The 21,809-nt window shown below is 34.4% G+C and overlaps 1 protein-coding gene across 1 annotated transcript; it reads right to left on the reverse strand.

Moving 5' to 3' along the window:
* Positions 1-20,674: 20,674 nt before the first annotated feature.
* On the reverse strand, positions 20,675-21,340 carry LOC111913470 (uncharacterized). Its single transcript, XM_023909173.1, has one exon. It carries the CDS (start codon positions 21,338-21,340, stop codon positions 20,675-20,677), a length of 666 nt encoding a protein of 221 aa, XP_023764941.1.
* Positions 21,341-21,809: the final 469 nt, after the last annotated feature.

Genomic DNA, 21,809 nt, shown 5'->3' on the forward strand with positions numbered 1-21,809 from the left:
TATTATATCTAAGAAATAATAAAAATAGAGAACAAAAACTAGTTATATTCATAAGGTATTAACAAAAACTTGATTGTAGTTCAAAAATTGATACGTATAATTTGTTGTAATCAATAAAGAATTTTGTGGAAAAAAGGGCATGGTTGGTACATAGTGAGTTGCAACTTGACATTTATAACACTGTGTGAGGTAAGAAATTGAGAGTTTGGGTTATTTTAAGGTGGATATTTGGGTAATTTGTTGAACAATAACATTATAGCAAGCTATTATTACTTATAACATCCATTTTTCTAATTTAATTTAGATGTCGGTTATCACTTCTACAGTTTCACGCAAGTTTAATTCAGACAACCATAGATCATCTTCCGAAAATCAGCATAACTATGGTTATTAGTTTTGTGTTCATCTTTTGTTTGTTCTTTTATTTATATATATATATATATATATATATATATATATATATATATATATATATATATTTGATTTGTACTCGATGCTATAATAATAATTTTTTAATTTATGACTTATTTAATTTATTTTGAATTGTCTTTGTTTTCTTCTGAACATGAAAATGCTAGTATTGATTCTAAAGTATGAGATAACATGATTTATTCTTCCTAGCATAAGGTTTGGGGAAGAAATTCATCTACAATTAAAGTTTTAAGCTTTTTTTACCTTATTTGTTACTTTATGCTCAACATATAATTTGTTCCATATTTAGACGTATTGGAAATTTAATTAGATATTTTATTCAAAAAGTTCAAAAATATTGATGAAAAACAATTAATTTTTTTTTATTATTATTTTCTATTTGCTTCAACTTAATTAGCTATTTTATTCTATATTATAGGTAAAAGAAAATTACTTAGATATAAATGGTCTTAATTATATAATCTCATGAGCTAAATTGTGGCACAAAATATTTTTAGTATTGTGGAAAATAAAAAAAAAATGTCACTAAAATATTAAAATGTATAACTAAAATAGCATGGGTTCTTGATTTAAATAGGCATTCAAAGACACAAAATATATGTCAGAAAAAACTTATCTTCTATTGTGCTAAATAAAAAAGTATGACTAAAAGCCTAAAAAGTTGCAGCGGCTAAAGTAAAATGTGTTAGTGAAGGGTTTTAGTGGGAGCGTTTTTAGTGATACCTGTTATATGTGTCGCTTATTCGCTGAGAGACATTTAGTGTCATTTTGATATATTTTTTTTTTGTTTTCATGATTAGTAGAATAGCATTAGATAGGAACTTGGCTGATTCATTCAACAACCCATTATAATAGACTAAACATTATTCTCATCTTAGGTATATATGTATTAGATTTGTTAATGACTTGGCTTGATTTATTTATTTTTAATTATTTTGACGTTGTATGCGATTATATGAGGTCATGGTTGTTAAGTTTAAATCTTAATATGCATTTAAAATAAAAATACGTTGAGATATTAATATATGTTGGGAGTAATTATTTTCATTAATACATTACTATATTCTATATGAATATTTATTTACTTCCATGATTATTGGCCTATTCAAGATTTCTATAGTCGCTTTTTCATCTTGGGAAGGAAGTAGTAAACTAAGACTAATATGAGGAGTTAGTTGACTACCTATAAAAAATAATATAATATTAAGATGCTACTACACTCACATGTACCTGAAAGAAATAACTATTAGAATGACTTAAGAAAGAAATTACTTCATGGATTATGTTGCAAGTAATGGTAACATCTTTTGTCCTTGGAGTGAAGATGCATAAGATTTTTGGGTAATGGTATGTTATGTTTTTGCATTCTCCAAAATTATCCGTAAACGGGAGGGTTATCGGGAATGTTAAGCTCTATAATGACGAGTGGATGAGGTTTATGTAGTCAATGATTATTTGTTCGTTTTTCCTAATGGTAAGAGTGTGTCATTGGCAGCCTCATAGATAGAGATTACTTTGTGGATTATGTAACTCGTGCTCAAATTAGATTTATATTAGATTGTTAATAGAGTTCTTTTTTATGGTTACTATAGATCAATATCAAGGAATAGAATATTAAATGTTTTAAGATTAACTTCATTCGATGTCTTCCGTTAATATAGATATCAAGAATAAATGAATAATTGATCACTTACATATGAGATTGTGTCATGCCTTTAGGTTTTGAATGCAGCACTTGTCATAGATGGCATACCTTTTGCTAACTTATGGACAATGCTTTATTGTTAAATACAAACGTTTTCGATGTCACTATATAGGTTTTGTTCCATATATAAGTGGTAGTAAATTGGGAATATGTCCATTAACACAACAAGTTATTAACACTACTAATAATGTGCGTGCCTAGTGGGCTACAATAAAAGATAAATATACAATATTATCAAAGGTTTTTTTACCACACTAGCAAATAATCAATGGCAGTGGAAGCATATTATAATTATAGCCATGTATTAACACTAAAACCTACAAGGATCTTATGTTAATACAATAATTGCAACTACAAAAAAGATGAAAATTACTTGCCTCTTTGTTAGCCAAAGATCTTCTTGCTTGTAATCTTGTTCTTGCCACTTTGAATGGATGACAAGGGTCCAAACTATAATCCATCTAATGTAATTGCACCCAAGACACAAATCGAAACACCATAAACACTGAGTAGCTACCATCATGAATCCTAAATGGATTAGTACACAACGTGTGGAATTAGTTATGTGGCGCATTGTAACATCCATAAAATTCGAGCCAATTTGAAACTTTTTAAATCACTTAAAACCATTCAGTTTTTACATTTTGCTTTCAAAATAGTTTAAATATCATTATTCCCGGAAATCAAAATCATCAATCGAGGAAGTGTACGGTCATGTCTTCGCCTTCCAGCGGTCATCCGTTGTACCTGAAACTGATGGGTTTTGGTCATAAGAACATCCTATGTGCTCATACAAACCTTAATGCTTGGATCTAGGTTTCTCTATTGTACATGCAATTTATCCAAGACTATAAACCCTAGATCTAGCATATGATAATCAATATAACATATAATTAGGGTTTAGATCATACCTTGATTGTTATGCAGCAATAACAATCTCAAATCCTCCTTGTAATGACTTTAGAAAGCTTAGAGTCACAAATGTCACTCCTCTAATGGTTCACAAACACAAAGAGCAAGAGGATGAAGAGGAGAAGAGGAGGCTGCCTAAAAACGTGTGGAAACCCTAGAAGGAAGCTTGTCCACGTTTTTGGGGCATAAGGGCTCTATATATAGTTAGACTATTAGGGTTATCTAACAAGGAAACCCTAATTTGGATGCTTAAGCCCTAAGCAACCCATGGACTCCTTTCCTTAAAGGCCTTGGACGATTTCTAATGGGTTTCCCCATAGAGTTCGTCCACTCCTTAATATAAGGCAATCCATAACCCAAATTGCAATTATCTTATAATTACAATTCCAGTCCCTTAAGTTTAATTAATCTCTTTTAGTCACAAAACTAATTACCAATTAATTATTGACTAATATTAATTAAACAATATGATTTCTCCTTTAATATATTATTCCCATAATATATTAATAAATCATATTTAATCCTTTCTCTCCATAATTCATCCTATCAAGTTGCTTTGGTGAAGGCAACCCAAAAGGACCATGCACCATCGGGTCAAGTACATACCAAAATAGTTATGGACTTAGACACTAATCCAACAGTCTCCTACTTTGATAAGTCTAATAACTATTATGCGTATGACTTCAGATCCTGATCTGCAATCGTAGCTTTCCAAAGCCGCTGTCAACTCTGATCCTATCAGATACGCGTGTCGTTTAGATAAGGGATCATATATTCCTCCATTCTAGATATCATATGAGACATGATTTCTAATCATTCTCTCTGTACTATTTCTCGACTTCCAATTTATGATGACTGGCTAATTGAACAAATCAAATTAGCCCTAGCCCGGCCGAGCATTTACGTTTGTCGTCACTAAATCATCGAGGGGCCCAAAGATATCGCTTTTATCCTACTTTAAATAAAAGGAACGGATACACTTTGATTCAATGCTCACTTGCACTTATTCACCGAATCACACACAAAAATATGTTTTATAACACCAAGTTAATGGTGCGTTTACATATTATCAATGTGTAACCGATTTGCAAGATACAACTCACACATCTCGGTTTCAAGAATATAAGATGTTATCATCTCACCAATCACTCGTGATACAATTCATGGAGTGATCCAAGTGAGCGTGGGTTTAATCCAATGCTCAAATCATATTCATAAGCACTCATGAACATTGCAGCAAACATTTGCTTATGTCTAATACTCTTTAGGCAATCCACACACCAATTCACGACAGTCTTTATTCATACCTACTTCCAACATATGAACGACTGTGGCCCGTTCGAATAATTTGACTGTTCTCAACCAATTAATTTTTCAGGAAGTCAAAACATGCAAGGTGAAACACAAGAATAATACTAATCCCATATGGCCTCAAACCTTTGAGCATAAATAAAACATCTTTTATTTATCACCATATCGATTTCTCATTATTTGTTGTTTCAAGTAATCAACTTCTTGCTTGAATTATTACAACACTTGTCCCATGCTCTTAGCATGCACACAATGTTTACCTATGGTTCTTACTTTGTGAAATAGATCAAATGAACACATTTCCAATCATACTCATTTCACAACTCCCATCCTTTTCACAAGTGAAAGAATATCAAATTCTTGTCACTTATGGAATATGCTAGATTCTAACATTTTATGCAATGATCCTTTTGTAATGTCACTGCACTAAAGTCACAATGACTATTGCCAATGAAATTACAAAGTCCTTTATCGGAGATTGTTATAAGACAATTCCTTAGATATGATGTCTCTCACTCAAAGTACATTCCTTTGAACATCCTATTGCATAAAAGTTTCTAATCTAGACATAGATTTTTAATATTCAATTCCCAATATGGAAAACTTTCCATACTTACCATATGACAACTCATTCTCAATAGAATCTTATCTATTCATAATAATGTCGATATGGTCCATCCAATACTATACTTCCAACTACTCACAAGCGACCAATCCTAGGCGAACTTTGGATTGTCCTTTGATAGTTGTTTAATTATCTAAGTCAAAACCGATTCTTGTCCTTTTTGCCTCTAAATGCGCTAGACATTTCGAAAATTTTAGAATGGTCAAATATTATAGCATTTGCAATCGATCCTATATCCGAAGCGTATGGGACACGATGCATAACGTCTTACATAAAGATTTGATACTTTATCAGTCTTCTGCCATAATATTTTATATGCTATGTTCTCAAAATTCGAACTATGAAGAGGAATGTCGTAATCATAATCGAAATTTGTGAACACACTATGTTACCTTGACTAAATTATTAACATTCCACAACCTAAGCCTTTAGATTTGAAATGAAGCATAATATTCTCTCCCTTAATTATAGCAAAACAACTTTTCTTGCAACTTTGCAAAGTATAACTATTGTTTTCTATAATTAATATTGCTAACTTGCAATACTTGCCCTAATAATCATATAATCATAACATTTATGCTCCCACTATCATGATGATTATTATAAACATAACACTTATGCTCCCACTAGCTTTGACATGTATTCAGAAACCAGCTTAACTTCCAGAAAAACAATACTTATTGAATTTCTTAAGTTCATGTTTCTAATACCTAATGCTTTGATAATCCTTTATCTAAGCTTATACACCTTTCCCTTATATAGCTTATATATGTGTTTAAACAATTCAGACTAATTGCCAAATCTCACAATTCGAATCATGGAAAGGGATACCGTAACCATAATCGAATTCGAGAATACAATTTCACAATCACTATCTTCTTAAAATCTCTCTTAGTGAAAGCATTTCCTTACAGTCATTTTCATGAAGGAGGGAATCTTATGACACTTAGATTTTAATGGTGTATGTGTTCCTATCCATGTGAATTTGTCAAAACCAAAGTTTACGACAAATTCAAACTAATATGGACCGAACTTTCTTAATCTTGACTTCTTGCCTTATGGTAACACAACTGCCCACCATGTCTTCCAAGTAGTTAAGCAGCTCACCTTTTCTTATCAATGTACTTTTCATTGATCAAGGCCCTTGCCTTTTATGCATTCAAATGAGAACTCATAGGGCTCACATGCATAATTAACTCAATTGGAACGGCACAAAAACAATATAGTGTCAAAACGATAGATTGTAAACCTCAACTCGTGTGCTAGTGATGATCGATAAGGTTTATTTTGATTTGTTCTTGAAACCTTTCAAGACCATTAAGACTCCCACTGACTCCTTGACATATAAGATTCTTTTGCCAATAAACATTTCTTGACAAACAAATATTCAAGAGTTAGTGTAGTTTTTATCAAAACACTTCATAAATTGGGTCCTAGTTGGTCTTTGTCTTATCCAAGACATCACAACTTTCCACATTTGATGAATGTTATAAACCTTCTTAATACTTATCACTCAATTTCACAATCTTAACTCTAAGACTTGTTTTAGAACAACGTATGATTGACTTCTTGATTTAACCATTTCTTCAATTCTTGATTCCTCTTCTTAGACATACAATTGTACTAAGACTCACTTAGAGGATCAATTGAGATATGGTTCATAATCATTAAGACTTATCATAAGGCATAAAAGGTACTCTCCCTTCCTCTTAGAATGGAGAAACTTTTTATCTTTCTGCCTACTTGATTCTTCTTATTCGTTCTGCTATTGATTTAAACTTTTTCAATCAATTCAGAATTATACTTAATTTTATAAGTACAATCATATTTACTAAACCTTTAGTAAATCATGACGAATATCTTTGTTACTCTTATGGTGGACTTGATCAATATGCAACTTTGTGTACTCGATCTCCTAGTCCTTCACTTGACACTTTGTCAATGAATTAGTCTAATTTCCAAATATGAAATTTCTCATTCATCGTGCAACCAAGTTGCATGATTCCAAGTTTCTATCCAATTGAAACTTGGGCGATGAGAAACTCTCCCTATTTGGTAAATTCTCGACATTTCCACAAACAACATAATTAAGAATCAAATCCATTATCGCTAATAATAGAAACATTCAAACATCAATTTTTCATACACGCCATTGCAAGGATAAATAAATAATATAAAATCAAAATATATTTTATTGCGGAAAAAAATTGTCCTTACAACGCAATTCATTGAAAAACTATGCTAATACATATTTCCTAGCAATCTAATTCTAACTCTAAGTAGTAGCTCAAGAATCTAATCTTCAAGTAATGCAATCGAAATTCATTTCTTCACGGTTAGATTCTGCTCACTTCTTCCCTTAAGCTTCCTTTCTTTTCTTCGATCCTACACAACATCAATTGTAATCTTATCACATTATGTATTAAGAATCTAGAATAGAAGCTTAAAAGAGTTAGTCAATGGATTTTACCTAAAGCAGAGCCATACGTTTTGACTCTCCCATCTCTTAGATCTCTTAGGTAAATAGGGCAGCTTCGTCTCTAATGCCCCTTCTCTTGGCAATAAAAGCGAATTGACTCTTTTGGAACAGGACATGGAACTACTTCAGACATTGCCTTTCTCTTATGATCAAACTTTTCGATCATAGCATGTCTTTCGTTGCCATTGTCTATATAGAGGTCTTGAAGGCAGATTCACCAATCAACTTTGCTTTTCTATTGCGCCAAACCATTGCTGATTCAACAGCAATAAGCATATAGGTGACATCTATAAGGGTCACGTTGCAGTTCATCATATAATACTCTCTTATGAACTCACTATATGAGTTAGGGAGTGACTGAAGAACCCAATCAACAGCCATCTCCTCACAGACGACGGATCCCAACATTCTTAACATATCAATGTGTGACTTCATCCCTAGGATGTGTGCACACACCGACTTTCCTTCTTTATGTTTACTTGCCAAAAGGGCTTGAGTGAGCTTGAACCTTTCAAGCCTTCAAACTTGTGGGTTAGGGAGAATAATTGGAGGAGGAGGAGGAAGTGAAGTATGATCTCTTGTTCCTCGATCGAATTGTGGAATATCATCTTCATGTGGAATGTTTGTTCCACGGGATTTGGGAAGACCATAATTGTCGTACTTTGACATCTACAAAACGGGAGAAAACGAATTCAAGTTAGTTGATTGATTGAGTCCTTAGTAAATCACCCAAATAAGATACTAAGGCTAGGACCAAACACAATGTGCTACAACCTAGAAAAGGATGTCATAATCTAGTTGTAGAATATTTGAAGGTAAGTGAATGACAATTCACTAATTTCCACCATGAAAAACGAAAAAGAAATTTAAGTTTTAAATCTATGAAAACTCCTAGATCCTTTGAGATTCATTGAACATTTCGATGGCATGTTTAAATCTCGATATGCCCCTCTAGTTTGTGACTGGGATGCCGAGGATCACAAAGCGGGTGTGAATAACCATGTAATATTACATAGTGCCCCCACATGTTACAATAACCTATTCGATGTGCCGGTAAACCACACACGCTCCACCGAACTATGACAAACATTGAGTCACCCTTTTCTACCTTTGCTTGGAACCATTTAGTTTGTCGGTAAACCACACACGCTCCACTAACGTCTTTGCAAGGGCACAAAGTGTAATTTCATGGAATTGCATCAACTCACTTTTGGCTAAGTAACTAAGATTGGGAATTTGTAAAACATTTAGTTACTTTTGTACTTCATTATACTTATAATGGAAGGTTTTTGTCCTATCCCACCCGTTCGGCTAACAACCCTCCACTAGTCAAGAGTGCGGTGGGTAAGAGTGGATACCCATTCAATCGCCATTTTATAGGCAATTTCCTTAAACACCCCTTATAGACCAGCTTCGTGACTGAGGCCTACTAACGGTAAGACTGACTTTCACTCATACATACATATATATATATATATATATATATATATATATATATATATATATATATATATATATATATATATATATATATATATATATATATATATATATAATGTTAGACTTTTAATGTTATATATAGTATAGGGTGTATTTTACACTTTTTAAAATACTAGGAGGTCAAATTTAACAATTATACTTTTAATTCAATTAAATTGTAAACCCAAACTTTTATGGCTTTATTAAACCTCTTTTAATTATACACCTTAATTAATTAATAAAACCATGAGGGTGTGATTTGAACTTTTCAAAACAATACTAGGGTTTTAGAATTTAACATTCCTAAATTAAAGCCTTAATCAACTTTTAAATTCCAAAACTTGAGGGCAAGTTTTGAAACCTTTTCAAAACATTAGGGATCAAATAACAAATAATCTAAATTAACATTTAATCACATAATTATCCATATTTGATTTATGTAATAATTTCTTACAAAAAAATTTACCAATTTAATCAAAATAATTAATCAATTATCACATAAGGAAATAAATATTTTATTAATTGATAAATATCTTCAATTAGATCAAGAATATACTAATATATATCATAAAATCGGATTTATATTGATCTAATATGATAAAGGCAAGTATCTCAAAGATAAATAACAAGAAATGCCGATATTTGCTCTTTCTGACGCTTGGACTCGCCGAGTACCCCAATGGACTCGCCGAGTCGAGCCTACTCGCCGAGTTCATCAGGCAGTTTCACAAAAATCGAATTTTTCAACTTGAACAAACATACAAGGCATCAATACAATAGAAACCAATCAAGGATCTGATACCACTGATGGGTTTTGGTCATTAGAACATCCTATGTGCTCATACAAACCCTAATGCTTGGATCTAGGTTTCTCTATTGTACATGCAATTTATCCAAGACTATAAACCCTAGATCTAGCATATGATAATCAATATAACATATAATTAGGGTTTAGATCATACCTTGATTGTTATGCAGCAATAACAATCTCAAATCCTCCTTGTAATGACTTTAGAAAGCTTAGAGTCGCAAATGTCACTCCTCTAATGGTTCACAAACACTAAGAGCAAGAGGATGAAGAGGAGAAGAGAAGGAGGCTGCCCAAAAACGTGTGGAAACCCTAGAAGGAAGCTTTTTCACGTTTTTGGGGCATAAGGGCTCTATATATACTGAGGCTATTAGGGTTATCTAACAAGGAAACCCTAATTTGGATGCTTAAGCCCTAAGCAACCCATGGACTCCTTTCCTTAAAGGCCTTGGACAATTTCTAATGGGTTTTCCCATAGAATTCGTCCACTCCTTAATATAAGGCAATCCATAGCCCAAATTGCAATTATCTTATAATTAAAATTCCAGTCCCTTAAGTTTAATTAATCTCTTTTAGTCACAAAACTAATTACCAATTAATTCTTGACTAATATTAATTAAACAATATGATTTCTCCTTTAATATATTATTCCCATAATATATTAATAAATCATATTTAATCCTTTCTCTCCATAATTCATCCTATCAAGTTGCTTTGGTGAAGGCAACCCAAAATGACCATGCACCATCGGGTCAAGTACATACCAAAATAGTTATGGACTTAGACACTAATCCAACAGAAACAATAAACTAAAAATGTAAGCCCGAAAGCTTAGTGAGTCACCCCCAAAATACCCATACACACAATAATACACATAAAATATCAAACAACATACTATGGGTCCAATCATCCATCGGGATGTAATACCCCAGGCCCTCAACCATTGGGTTGGAATGCCAACATACCGATACACTTGAAATAACACATATACAACTAACAAGATGTACTAGGTCCACAACTTTACAGACTGGATTACCCCTAGGCCCACAATGTGAGTCTGGATTTCCTTCCGGGCCCACATCTCACATCTGGATTGCCATCGAGCCTACAATACCAGTCTCCCTCAACTCGTATTTGGAATGCTCCTGGGTTTATTGGTTACCGAACGAAGAAGTTTCACCTCAACCCATCCCACATAATATGTCGACCTATAACACAACTAATGCGCATACAAATATTCACATAATAACACAGGTAGTCCTACGTATCTACCTAACTGGCATAGCAACTAGCATGAAACACTAACTCATACTCAACATACTACCAACTACTAGGATATCATATCCAATGGGATGGCATTGGTGCCTTAGACCCCTTAGAATGGTGAGGATAACTCACCTCGCAACTGACGCACTGAAGTGATAAGCTCAACTCTCGGATCACCGTCATAAACTCCACCACCTATATCCACTATAGAACCATATCCATAAATTTCTGTGACAACTCGAAATTTTCATTCGATCAAACCCTAAAAGTCAATCACTTCGATTTATAGGTCAATTTCATTATTACTTATTTTTAACAAATTTAAAGTTCGTTTGATTATTTTAATATTATTCTTTAAACGAACGGGTGAAAGAAAGTGCTGTCTCGGGTTTTGAAATTTAAAAACCGCAAACACCTCGTGTCTTAGAAGTTCACGGCCAAACTTTTATGTTTGGGCCAAAAAATCTTCCCAAATTACCACACTTTTCACTTTCACCCAAAAGAGAAAACTCCAAACTCTCTCAAGTATCATCCAAGTTTTCGCCCGATTTCCCGAAAACGTAAGTGTTTCTCGACTTGATTAGTTTATATAACATAACATCTAGTGATTTTACATCCTTTAATCCATCCATTTATGTGTTTTGACTAGTTTTCCAAAACACCAAGAACACCAAGAACACACACTAGTGTTCTTGGACTTTAAGTTCTTTTCAAGCTTCCACAATGTAAGTACTTCTATCCTAGAGTAATTTAAACCTTGCTATACATGTTTATACCAAGGAAAAGTCCCACGAACACCAATAACAAGGTGTTCACGGTTTTGGGAGGCTCCCAAAACCGTAAACCCCAAATTTAGTGCCTTAGGGTGCTTTAGGGTGTCTAGATGCTTCATTATGCCTTAGGGACTTGTATAGATCCATCCTTCATGTGTATATCACCTAAAAGAACAAGAAAACAACCATTTATATGTGTTTATGGTTTGGGGATCTCCCAAAACTGTAAACACCCCAAAAGGTGTTTAAATGTCCCATAAAAGTCCCATGATTATTCCTTATGTCTAAATCTAACCTAGACTATTGCCATGATTGAGCTAAGGACTTGAAAACCCCCAAATACCACACTTATGGGTTTAAGGTAGTAAACTCATGATTTTACGGTAGTAAACTCGTGGAGAAATGGTCCTAAGACCGTAAACTCCATTTAGGAGTGTTTTGATGCCACACAACACTTCCTAAGGCTTAAACATGAAGTAGGAATGTTTGGAATAGCTTAGAAGACTTCAAAACAACAAATGGTCAAAAGGTTAGGAGTTTACGACCGTAAACTCAAGGGGTGTTGTTCTTTAGGGAGTAAACTCATTTTAGGAGTGTTCCTTGAACCCCAAACACACTAGCTTTTCCCTACAACACTTAGATGCACTCCTTAACACTTATAACACTTATACAAAGTGTTTGTTATGCCCTAGAGTGTCTTGACTTGTTTATTAGTTATTTAAAGACTAATTGTTTATATACATATGTCCTTATATGTTATTAGGATCTTTGTGCATGTCTAAGTCTTCACTTGACACCAAGCACTTATCCGACACTTCCTTCCGATCCACTTGCTACAGGTGAGTTCATACCCCTTAATCAATGTTTTAATTGTTTTTAAATGCTTTATGGGGGGATACAAGTAGAATCATGCTACTTATTATATCAATCACATGTGATTAATAAGCAGCATTTAAATGATTTACTATTCATTAGCCGTTTTACCAAACAGTTTCCTTCAAATGATTTTAATAAACACTTTATATGTTTAAAACTCCTTATTAAACTGAATATTTTACTTTGTATTTTTCATTTCAAACTCATTTACAATTGTGTTTCAAACAAATGTTTCTTTTTACTTAAACTGTTTTATCAAACCCATGCTTTCAAACCGTTTTATAGATTGACATCAAGTCGATCTTTTCTTAGATAATACTTATGTTGAAAGGTTTTACAATACTTATTTTATGCTTTTATATTATCAATTGCATGCCTATATATGTATAGTTATATAAGAAATGTTTAAAAGACTTAGGAAGGCTATCCACCCTATTTCCTTTTCACGCTTGAGATGTGGTCTGGTGGGATATTGGGTACCCGTCTGAAGGTCGTTTAAATATTAGTTATATATCATGTGTACATATATAGTCATAAAGGTTCTTCCAGTCCATTCAGTACCCTTGGGTAGCAAGGGTATACTTCCTTGTTCATATGTACCAATTACATTATTAGTAAGCTACCATATGGGTAGTTTAGGAAGATACTAGAACTATTACTAGAACGCGATATCATACAACGAGTCAGTTCATTCATGAGTCAATACTTGCTAGATAGATAGAGAACACATTATAGCTAGTGCACACAGTACATTACTATAATATTACATAGATATACATTACATTACTATGAGTACATATACAACTATACTAGACGAAGAACATATACAACTATACTAAAAAGAGAACATTTACGACTATACTAGGAAGAAAACATATACAACGATACTAGAATGAGTAGCAATACATTAAATATACATGAATACGTTAACATAATTATGATCCACTATATCGGAGCATGCCTTCAATGTCGTGGCCCGAGTTGTAGCCCGAGTCTCTTGGAGGAAGAGCATGAGTTTGCGTATAGATCTATACTCGATTAACTATCCTACATCTTGCTGCTAGCTACAGTCGGACCTGCAGGTCTACGGGTGCCAAACGTCATACCTTTTTACGACCTTACAATTGCCGTGTTTCATAGTCGATAGTATGGTACAATTAATCACATAATACCTTGATATAAATCCGCTTTAAGGAGTTAGTACAACAGTAGTTCCTATAACACAACACTACAGTACTACATTAATTTACCCTTTACATATAGTTAGTGATCATTTCACTTAAACATTAATGTACAAACTATATTTTGTTAATGATAGTTACACTTGGGAATGTTACACACTTTCACAAGAAACGAACATACAAAATAGTTAGGTCTTGGTAGAAGACTCCCTTTTAATATAGTAGGAATCATAGGGATTTCTAGGGTTTTTCAAACATTTAGAGTTGTTTTACAAACATGTTCATACTTACATGAACTTTCTTTCAAAACATCTTCAAGTCTTTCATTACATGTCAAACAAATACTAACATACAAATTAAGACACATTAATACTTATGATCTCACCAGCTTTAAAGCTGATACTCTCTTTCAAAATAACGTGTATCCTCAGGTCAACAATAGACAGGTACCGATGCAAGGTTTAGAGAAGATGAAGCTCGTTCAAGAATCATCTTTCATTTTGTTTATACTTTAGTGTCTATTATAATTTGACAGAACACTTGTATTAAAATTATATTATTAATGGAATGGATGATGTTGTTGCTTGTTTACTACTTTTCATTGTTGCGATACTGTACATGACGTCCTCCGCCGTTCTTCGTTTTGGGGTGTGACAATTTCCAATTTACCAAAATACCCCAAAAGTCAAATAGTCAACCCTTAGTTAATTTCTAAGTCAATGGTCAAGGTCAACAGTCCATGTTGACTCGACTCGCTGAGTACAACCAGCCACTCGTCGAGTTCCTTGCATAATTTGTCAACTCGCCGAGTCACTTGAGTGACTTGTCGAGTTTCTAATGTTTGCGGTCGGAAACTCCTTGGCCAACTCATTGAGTTTCCCCTTGCAACTCGTCAAGTTCATGCGTGGCAAAAGCCAGAAAAACCTTAACTGACTCGCCGAGTCACCCTACTCACTCGCCAAGTCCACGATAATCTTCATCAGACTCGCCGAGTTGACCATGCAACTCGCCGATTCCCTTCAGTCCATTATCCATTCAGATGCTTTATAAGCCATCATAAGGTTTCATATTGCAGATCCAGCTTCCCAAGGCATGTTTATCATGTAAAGTTGCAAACTTTATGTGCATGCAAGGCTCTAAGGCCTTATAATGACAAAACCAAGCTTGCAATGGAGTTTTACACTTAAGGAGAGGTTTACACTTGCTAAAGTTGAAAGCTTTATGGGCTTAAAGACCAAAGAGAGTTCAAATCTGAAGTTACAACTCCTGATCTTAGCTCATACCCAAGAATAGCTTCTTATTATGCTAGAAAAGCCTAAATCTTTAACCCAAATGAGATTTAGAAGGAAAAGAGGCGAAAATAACAACTTGATACCTTCCAAGAGATGCAAAGTGAGGTAGATATCAGATCCCAACACATTCTTTTCTCCTAACCACTTGCTCTCCAAGTTCTTTTCACAAAGAATCCTCTTCCAAATCTTAAAATACAAAAATGGAGCACTCTCACACGAATTAGGGTTTATGGACTATTAATAGGCTATAAGGGGAGGATGAGGAGGCTAATGACCCTTTGAATAGGCTGCAAAACCCCAGAAATTAGGGTTTCATCCTCCAGCTCCTACTCGTCGAGTCCCTACTTGGACTCGACGAGTAGGTCACTTAAACACATGGACAAAACTGCTGCTACTCGACGAGTCAGGCAACCAACTCGTCAAGTAGACCTTGAAATCATGAGAATTTATTACCATAAATTGACACTCTAGAATCGGGGCATTACACGCATAAATCGAGAACTATAGGTTTTTCGAGAACTGAGAGCACCATCAATTTTTTGATGGTTTTTAGAAAATCGTATGCCCTCAAATCCGGATCCAATGGTTTTTATTTATATGGGAAGGATTTAAACACTAATGGATAATTACTTGATTATCCTCATCTTTGATACTTATCTGAATTCCAGAATCTCAGATATAGGCCCTTTTAGATCTCTAAATTTCATTTAATTAACTAACGATTTAATTAACTAATTAGATCCCTATAATTATTCTTTATCTAGTGTTACTTATATTTTATATTACGTGTAACCTGAAGGACACTGCTATTATTATTAGAAAGTTATTACCGTAGACAATATTTCCAACAATATCCCACTTGGACAAGTCACTAACTATATGAGATCTAATACTCTCAGATAACTAACAGAGTGTATGCCACCGAATGAAACTACCAAACTCTGATTAAAAATCAGCCACACTCTGATAAAAAATCAAGAGACAACCTTTAGATAAGACATAAAATATTAATTTTGTTCTACAAGATATCTGTATGAACCTGATACATGAAAAAATGTCAATCCCAGTGTTAAAGATTATGTTTCTTGATAGAGACTTGTGATGACCACATCAAACTACTCAATTAAACATGTCAATTTAGCCAGGGTTGGGCCAAGCAATAAGATGTCAACAACAAATCATTGAGGGGTCCATACATATCGCTTCTCTTGTTAGGAACAAATAAAATATGACTACATAGTTTATGTCTAATCTTCATGTCATACATATGGTAGACATTGGAGAAGACCATTGCATAACAAAATTGTAGAGTAAAAACCTTATGTATCTCTATTAAGAATAATAGACACTATTATGTTAGAATTATTTGTGACTTTATGCATGATATAATCTCTAAGTGCGGGATACTCCAATACTTCAATGTCTATTAAGTACGCATGAGTGTTAGTCACAGTCTCTTTGATATTTCCATCACATTTCACAATTAGTTACAGTCTCTATGCTATGTAGAATCACCATGACAATCTGCTAGTACTCCATTACAATCTTAAATAATTACTAACTTCCAACAATATAACCAACTGTGGATGTTTGAGTAAATTAATACTCAAGAAGTGGGTTCCAAATATGCAAAACGAAACATAGTAATAAATTATTGCAAATGGTAGCAATCAAACATATAATTAGGTCACCCCAACTAATCACCAAATAAGATATAATTTATAAAGAATTTGATGGTTCAAAGAGTTACTTTTATTAAACCCAAAAATGGGTATATATATACTTACAGGAATGGATCCCTCCTATTATGATCAGGAGGCTAAAACTTAGATAACAAGCAAAGTTTAAAATAAAGATAAGTATTGCATTATCCTCTACACACATATATGATAAACTCTAAGAAATCAAATAAACAATAATTCCTTTTACTCCCCCTCAAGTTGGAGCATGTAGATCTCGAATGCCCAACTTGTCAAGTAAAAAACGTAAGCGATCTTTACCCAAGGCTTTAGTAAAAAGATCTGCAACATGCTCTTTTGTATCAACATTGCAAGTCTTAATCTCTTCTGACTCAACTCTTTCACGTACAAAATAACAATCCATTTCAACGTGTTTGGTTCTTTCATGGAAGACTGGATTATTAACTATATGTCTTGCTGCTTGATTATCACAGAAAAGTTGTGTAGGACCATGTTGAGGTACCTGCAATATCTCTAACAACCAGCGCATCCATAAAATTTCACTCACGGTAGTTGTCATAGCCCTATACTCAGCTTCAGCAGATGAATGAGATACCACTGATTGCTTTTTAGTTTTCCATGAAACCGGAACTCCCCCTAAAAGTAACAAGTAACCGGTTCAAGACCTTCGTGTATATGTACATCCAAGCCAATTGGAATCACAATATGCAACAAGGTTTAGACCTCCATTTTTAGGAATGAAAATGCCTTGTCTTGGAGTCGTTTTGAGATAACGTAATAGACGAACAACTGCATCCATGTGACCTTCTCTTGGGTCTAACACAAACTGGCTAAGCATGTTGACAGAATTAGTAATATTCGGTCTCGTTGCTTGGAGATAAAGCAATCTCCCAACCAAACGATGATATTGGCTCGCATCAATTTGAGGGTTGTCATCACTTTGATCTAACTTCAAGTTTTGTTCCATTGGAAATGAACTAGGTCTACAGCCTTGCAATCCACAATCATCAAGAATATCAAGAGTGTACTTCCATTGGCTTAGAACTATTCCTCCATTTATTCTAGCAACCTCAATACCCAAAAAATACTTCAACTGGCCTAAGTCTTTAATGCTGAATTTTTGATTAAGGAAGGCTTTCGTTGCTTCTATTCTTGACATATCATTTCCAACAATAATGACATCGTCAACATAGATGAGTGTAGTAATAAAATTGATCCTTTATTATAGATGAACAAAGACACATCTGCCTTTAACTGTCGAAATCCTTGACTTGTGAGTGCTAGTGTGAACTTCTGATACCAGTTTCTTGATGCTTATCAAAGTCCATATAGAGACTTTCGCAGTCTGCACACTCGAGTATCTCCTTTGTTTGAAAAACCATATGGAATTTTCATGTAGACTTCTTCTTGAAGGTCCCCATGAAGGAATTCATTATTCACATCTAATTGATGAATAATCCAATCTTTCTTTGCAACAACAGTAAGCAAGGTTCTAACGGTAACCACCTTCGCCAATGGTGGAAACGTGTCATGGTAATCCACGCCTTCCTGTTGTGTAAAGCCCTTTGCTACGAGCCTTGCTTTGTGTCTTTCAATTTCACCGTTTGGATTTTATTTTATCATGTACACCTTCTTCGATCCAATAACACATTTTCCCTTTGTCAAGTCTTCAAGACTCCACGTACCATTGTCTTCAAGTGCCTTTACTTCATTCTTCATTGTTGTCATCCAATTTTCGTTTTGAGCTGCCTGTTTAAAAGATTATGGTTCTACATTGGAGCTAATGGAAACAAAAAACGCTTTGTGACTGTCACTAAAATTTTCATAAGATATATAATTAGTGAGAGAATTTACCGTAGAAGAAACTTGATGGCTTTTAGGGTGTGCATGGTCTATCGAAGGAGGTAATTTTACAATATAATCATCAAATCTTTTCGGGGGATCCCTTACACGTTTTTCTCTTGTAGTGTCAAGTAGATTCTATTAGTGATTTTCTGTTACCCTAAGGGTACCTATAATGTTTTCTTGTTCCCTAGCATTAATCTCACTTTCTTCGTTAAGATCTTGTTCGTCAACATTACTCCTTATTTCCTCTTGGTTTGCTTCAACTATGGAGTGTTTAAAGTGCACCAAGTCTTCATCTTCTTCGTTTAGATCAAAACCAACATCAACTTTGTCTTTGTCATTACTTTCAACCTTTTGTGTATTTGAAAAAAATGGAAAAACATCTTCCACAAACTTTACATCCCTCGTCACTGTTATCTTATTAGTTTCTGTGTTAAATACTCGATATCCCTTTTGACCATGCGGATATCCTATAAATACCCCAGGTTTTCCTCTTTCATCAAATTTGTCCCCTTTGGTATTTGTGTTTCTAGCATAGATAGACACCCAAATACCTTCATGTGAGAATAATCAGGCTTTTTGCCAAAAAGGACTTCATATGGTGTTTTAGAATTCAGGACCTTGGAAGGTAATTTGTTAATAATGTAAGTAGCAGTGAGAATGCACTCACCCCAAAATTTTATCTGTAGGCTTGCTTCAAATCTCAAGGCTCTTGCAACTTTAAGAAGGTGTCTATGTTTTCGTTCAACAACCCCATTTTGTTGAGGGATGTGTGGAAGTAAATTCTCCTCCATTATCACTTCTTATCTTCTTGACATCTTTCCCAAATTGAGTTTTGATCATATTGCATAAGTTAATTAATTGTTGGCTGGCTTCATGTTTGTTTTTGAGAAAGAATACCCAAACAGCTCTACTATAATCATCAACAACAGTCAAAAAATAATGTGCCCCAGTAAGTAAAGGTGTGCGATAACTTCCCCATATATCACAGTGAATTAATTCAAAACAAGCAATTGTTTTAATATAACTATTAGGAAAAGAAAGTCTTGTGTGTTTAGCCCTAACATACGAATCACAAACTCTATTATTTAACATATTCACAGAATTTCCTAAAAAAATTAACTTGAGTCAACTCAGACACAGATGCATGTCCAAGCATTTTATGCCACACTTCAACATCCGACACCACCATTAAAGCTCTCTTCTCTCCTGCCACTGAATCCATTCGATAAAGACCACCGTTGCACTTACCCATGCCAATCAAGCTCTTCTTGTGTAGGTCTTGTATGAGGAAAAAGTCACATTAAAACGTTACAACATAATTTAGTTCATCAGTGAGAAGACTAAAAGAGAAAAGATTGCAATCAAATTTTGGAATGTAACAAACATTCCCAATCTTAATTCCGTTGGGAAGGTGGCATGCCCCCTTTCCTTTGACAGGGTTGAAATCACCATTAGGTATAGTTACCGGGAACTCATTGTCACAAAGAGCCTTTGTTTTGAGTAAGTTTTGATCACTCGTCATATGGTTCGTGGCTCATGTATCTATAATCCAAAAACCATTATTGTTTTTCCTACTTGCCATGTTAACAGAAGGTTTGGTGTTGATACTAGATTCCTTTGCAAAGTATTTGAGTAACCCTTGATATTGTTCATCGAAAAGAACTAGAACTTGGCCTGTCTCGAGATTTGCCACAGTAGCCTTCGGTTTCGCCTTATCTTTCTTCTCCTTTCCTGGCCACCATTTCGGGTAACCAATACGTTTGAAGCAACCTTCCTTGTTGTGTCCACGTCTTCCACAAAAGGTGCAATACTCGACTTCATCACTACTATTTCGTTTTACGTCTTTCGCCACCCCTTTGTTATGTTGAGATGTGAGGTCAGAACCCCACTCATGTCGGTTACTTGAGCTCTGGAATGCAACAGCTTCTTGCGTTGGCATCTTTGTTGCTGAAATAGCATGTTGTTGTTCATCTTCCGAGACAAGGTGCTAAGCCGTCCTTAGTGTAGGAGTAGGTTTGGAAGCAAGAATTTGAGTCTTTATTGTTGAGAAGATATTGTCAAGACCCATTAAAAAGTCATAAATCCTTTCCTTTTCATTGGATTCACTCAGTCTTTTGCCAAGATCGCAGGTACACTTTCCACACGTGCAACGAGGTATTGGCGATATGGTTTGAATTTTATCCCGTAAACTCCTCATTCGTGTGTAATAAGCTGACACAGAAGCAACGTCTTGAGACGTGTTGTTGAGTGTTTGTTTCAATTCGTAGGCACGGGGTGCGCTTTCCTTTCCAAACTGCTCTTCTAGATCAGCCCATATTTCCGCAACAGTGTTTGCGTATTTGACACTTGATCTGATGTCCTTCTCCATTGTGGTAGTCAACCATCCCTTTACCATAGCATCACATCTCATCAATGGCATATAGTTAGCGGAAGCATCAATGGGTTTGGGAATGGTTCCATCAACGAAATCAATTTTGTTTTTAGCAAACAGGAAATTTCTCATCTCTTGAACCCAATCATTGTAATTGCTATCGGTAAGAGCATCATTCACCTGCATCTGTTTGGGGTAGTCTGCGGCATGAAGATAGTATGGCGAATTAGCCCCGACTCTTTCGCCATCCTTTTTGGATGATTCGGCATCGTCTCTGGCCATCGTCTAGCCATCTCCGATCTTCTTGAAACAGATCTGATTAGACCTACTATGATACCATAAAGAGTTTGATGGTCCAAAGATTGACTTTTATTAAACCCAAAAATGGGTATATATATACTTATAGGAACGGATCCCTCCTTTTATGATCAGGAGGCTAAAACTTAGATAACAAGCAAAGTTTAAAATAAAAATAAGTATTGCATTATCCTCTACACAAGTATATGATAAACTCTAAGAAATCAAATAAACAATAATTCCTTTAATTTATACTTTATAAGTTTCAAAACACCAAACTTACAACTAAAACATTTATTTCATCTCACTCGTAAATATAATGCCTATGGACCTAGTATGATCATCATATTTGGTCCGCGTCAATGATTTTGTGAAAGGATAAGTCGGATTATCCTCTAATTATACTTTACTCCATGCTGTAACAAAAAATAGACCAATTTCATGTTGTTAAATA

Source organism: Lactuca sativa, chromosome 7, assembly GCF_002870075.4.
Source record: "Lactuca sativa cultivar Salinas chromosome 7, Lsat_Salinas_v11, whole genome shotgun sequence".
Taxonomy (NCBI): Eukaryota; Viridiplantae; Streptophyta; class Magnoliopsida; order Asterales; family Asteraceae; genus Lactuca; species Lactuca sativa.